The 3,495-nt window shown below is 47.4% G+C and overlaps 1 protein-coding gene across 1 annotated transcript; it reads right to left on the bottom strand.

Moving 5' to 3' along the window:
* Positions 1-1,420: 1,420 nt before the first annotated feature.
* Positions 1,421-3,072, bottom strand: Ndn (necdin, MAGE family member). Its single transcript, XM_008850599.2, has one exon. The coding sequence runs from the start codon at positions 2,961-2,963 to the stop codon at positions 1,983-1,985; it is 981 nt and encodes a 326-aa protein (XP_008848821.1). The 5' UTR covers positions 2,964-3,072; the 3' UTR covers positions 1,421-1,982.
* Between the last annotated feature and the right edge of the window lie 423 nt (positions 3,073-3,495).

Raw genomic sequence — 3,495 nt, 5'->3', positions numbered from 1 at the left:
TGGTCTCCTTGCCATTTACAGCAAAGAAACCCCAAAATTTCTAAACAGGTGTGACACTCCCATGAGCCAGGTTGCTGACACAAGAGGCACTGCTAAAATGCCTCTATTCTTACTCCCATGAAAGACTATGGGCAACTAAACTAAATGGATTCCATCTCAGTACACAGGACTTCCTAAAATTTGCTTCTCTCTATTATTGGGTAGAAAATGGCACTGTGTTGGGAGTTCTGGGTCCCAACATACCGATTTTAGCTCCCTCACATAAATATGACTCTCAACTTCCTATATGATGTGACAAATATGCCCACCTTCCCCCAAAAAAGGGTTCTAAATGTGGCTAAATGGCTTTTCTCACTTAGAATTTAAAATATTTCTGATCTTATTAAGCCTTTTCTTCTTTCTCCCGTTTGAGAGTTTGTGAAATGAGATTTTTGCACGTAACCACAACTCACCTTGACCCTCATCTCATTTGACCCTTTCAGGGTCACCTTCTGCCCACTGCAACTAAAGGACTGTTGGCTCACTTACCAACTTCAACCCCTCCTTCATCTCATAGGTGACATAGCTCTGGCACTGTTGTCAGAAAAGGCTCCCTCATCTCCAACACTCAGGAAATATTATGTTTCAAATCTTGGCTTCACCAATAAGCAGGATATGGACTTGGTTAGGTCAACAAATCCTTCTGAAACTAAGCTGCCTTATTTGTACATTCAGAAACATATTTTCCTCTAAATGACTTTTGGAATTAATTAGAAAAATCAAATATTTAGTGTATGAAGCAGGGAAGCACGGGAGCTCATATGAGTGGTGGCAATGGGACATTAAGTAACAGATGTCAGCATGGAACTGAAAGTAAATAAAGACAAGGAGAGAGGGAGGAAACTGTGAGCATGTGGAGGATGTGGGCTCCAACTTCATTCTATTTGAGTTAAATCCAAATTCCTTGTTAAGCTTTATGATTTGATGGGAAGATCTTTACCAATACCTTCTTTCCAGATTTCCTCTGGGGTGCTGCTGTGAGAATTAAATAAAGGCAAAATTGCATATAATGGACTTAGTGATAATACTTCATTCTAAGTGCCCAATGGAGATTCCTGCTTTGATAACATGTATATAAGTGAGGGGAAGGCATTTGGTAGTACCTTATTATTTCCATGTGTTGTAATCAGGGCAGGTTTTTATTTTTATGGCTTATGTGTGTCAAAGTTTTTGAAATGGACACATGTTACATTAAACACTGAAAGCTATAAAATTCTAATGAGTTGTGATTTTTCACCTTGTTAGATGAAAGCTACAATATTTGTACATTTTGTACACGGGGGGAGGGGGGGCTCCACCTCATTCCCAACCATTCCCTTTGTCAACAAGATAGAGTTAACAAACTAAACCTCCCCTCACAAATGAATGGATCACAAGAATCTTTGATGCTTACTTTATATTTTATTTATTGGGGGGGTGCTGGTTATACACATTTAGTAGAGTGTGCCAAGTGCCCACAGTGAAACCATTCCAGTTCAGACCAGTCCATTTCACATGGATGTTTCCAGTTGCCGGTTGAGGTCATATGGAGAAAGGCCTTGACTTTTCTTATGGTCAGGCCTGTGTTGCTGGTGAGTCCTCCAAATCTCCCGAGTCTTCTTTGCCAGTACAGGTCATCAGTCCCATACAAAAGAGAAAGATGCACAATTTCTCAATGTATTTCACAAGTTTAGCACATCTCTTGAACAAAAATTCAAGGAAGGTAGCACAAAAGCAAAGCACCAACTTGCATACTTGTAAGCAAACATGCAGAAACCTAAACACTACTCCACAGTACCCAAATGAATACAACATTGCATTAAAAGGTATAAAAGCACTGCACTGAAAACTTAAAAGTTACATGTGATATACTGCACTGTAAATCCTCAATGCTCTAATGACCAGCCCCACCCTTACACAGCCCAGGTACGGGTCAGAAACCATTAATCTGCCACAGGACCGTTCTAGTCGTCAGAGACACTGCTGCGGGGGCAGTGGGCAGCAGGATTAGCCTCCCGCAGAGCTCTGGCCTCCTCCAGAGCCTCTCTGTATCTGGAGGGCCAAGCCTGGGGGTCTTTCCTAAAGACCCTAGCCAGGAACTCCATAATTTGCATTTTGGTGATTTCTCGTCTGGCTCGGGACCCCCAGAAGAACTCGTACTCCGGAGGTTCAACGTGGGGGACACGCTGGTACTTCAGGTAATTCTGCTGGACGAACTCCTCTGTGATGAGCTTCCTCACATCCCCAAAGGTGGAGTGCTTCTTCCAGGGCCTCAGCCCCAGGATGCGCAGCACATTCCAGACGGCACTCTCTCTGGCACCACGGCCCTTCACATAGATGAGGCTCAGGATCATAAGCAGGAGGCCTGTCATGGGCATGCGGTTGTTCAGCGCCACCCTGTCCAGATCCTCGGGGCTGAGGGCTTTGACCAGGGCAAACTCCATAGTGTGGAGGTTGGTCAGCCTCAGGTGCAGCCCAAAAACTCTGGCAAGGATGAGACTGGTGCGCCTGAGGATGCTTCTGCACCATTTCTTGTAGCTGCCCATGACATCTTTCACCATATCTGGAAACCAGAGGATCATTCTCTTCTGGTCCTTGACCAGCACGTACCACATGAGCTCATGCGCCTTCTGGACCAGCTGGGCTGGGGCTGGTGGTGCTGGGAGCGGCTGGGGTGGACTCTGGGGCTGGTGGGCGCGGCCCTCCTCAGCGGCTTGCTGCAGGATCTTAGGGTCGATGTCTTCGAACCGTTCTTCAGGAGGCGGCGCGGCCTGCGGGGATGCCGTCGGGCCTACGGGAGCAGTGGACGGCCCGCCGAGGGTCGCGGCAGGGGACTCAGGAGGAGGAGGGACTCCTGCAGGAACCCCAGGGCTGTCATGCATCTGGGAGTTCAGGGCCTCGGCTGCAAGGTTAGGGTCGCTCAAGTCCTTACTTTGTTCGGACATGTCTCCGTCGTCTGACAAGGACAGGACGGCCGCGACTGGAGCTCTCTGAGCCTGTGCTCTCTCGGTGTACTCCTGGAGAGGAAGTGTGCGTTGCTGAGAGCAGTGCCTTCCGCAGCAGCGGGCGGGGCAGGCTGACATTGCGCATGTGCGCCCTGGCAGCCTGCGAAGGGGCGGTAGCGCTGAACTGGAGTACCGAAGGGGAGCCCAGCGCTAGGGTCTGTTAGCGGATGCCACTGAAGTAATGAGAAGGATCTGCAGGTTTCCTGTATGAGCTCAGGAAGAAGACGGCAGGCGGGAGATGGGTGGCAGTGGAAATGGAGCAAGTTTGAGGAAGAAGATGAGAACTTAAGTTTCAGAGAGGATAAAGTCTAGTTAGAACTCACCTGGGTATATTCAAAACCATGCTACATAGAGACAGGTGTTGGGTGATTCATGAATTTGGGTTTCTAAACAAGATTGAGAGAAGCAGTAAGAATACAAATTGTAGTTGCTGAAATCACATATCAATCCATGTGAAATTTGAACCTTTTGG

The sequence above is a fragment of the Nannospalax galili genome, unplaced genomic scaffold (assembly GCF_000622305.1).
Source record: "Nannospalax galili isolate Female #2095 unplaced genomic scaffold, S.galili_v1.0 scaffold685, whole genome shotgun sequence".
Lineage (NCBI taxonomy): Eukaryota > Metazoa > Chordata > Mammalia > Rodentia > Spalacidae > Nannospalax > Nannospalax galili.
This window is presented reverse-complemented; position numbering and strand designations above follow the sequence as displayed.

Bases quoted from the DNA above. Each gene is read 5' to 3' on its own strand.
- Ndn (XM_008850599.2), bottom strand. From the start codon at position 2,963: ATGTCCGAACAAAGTAAGGACTTGAGCGACCCTAACCTTGCAGCCGAG.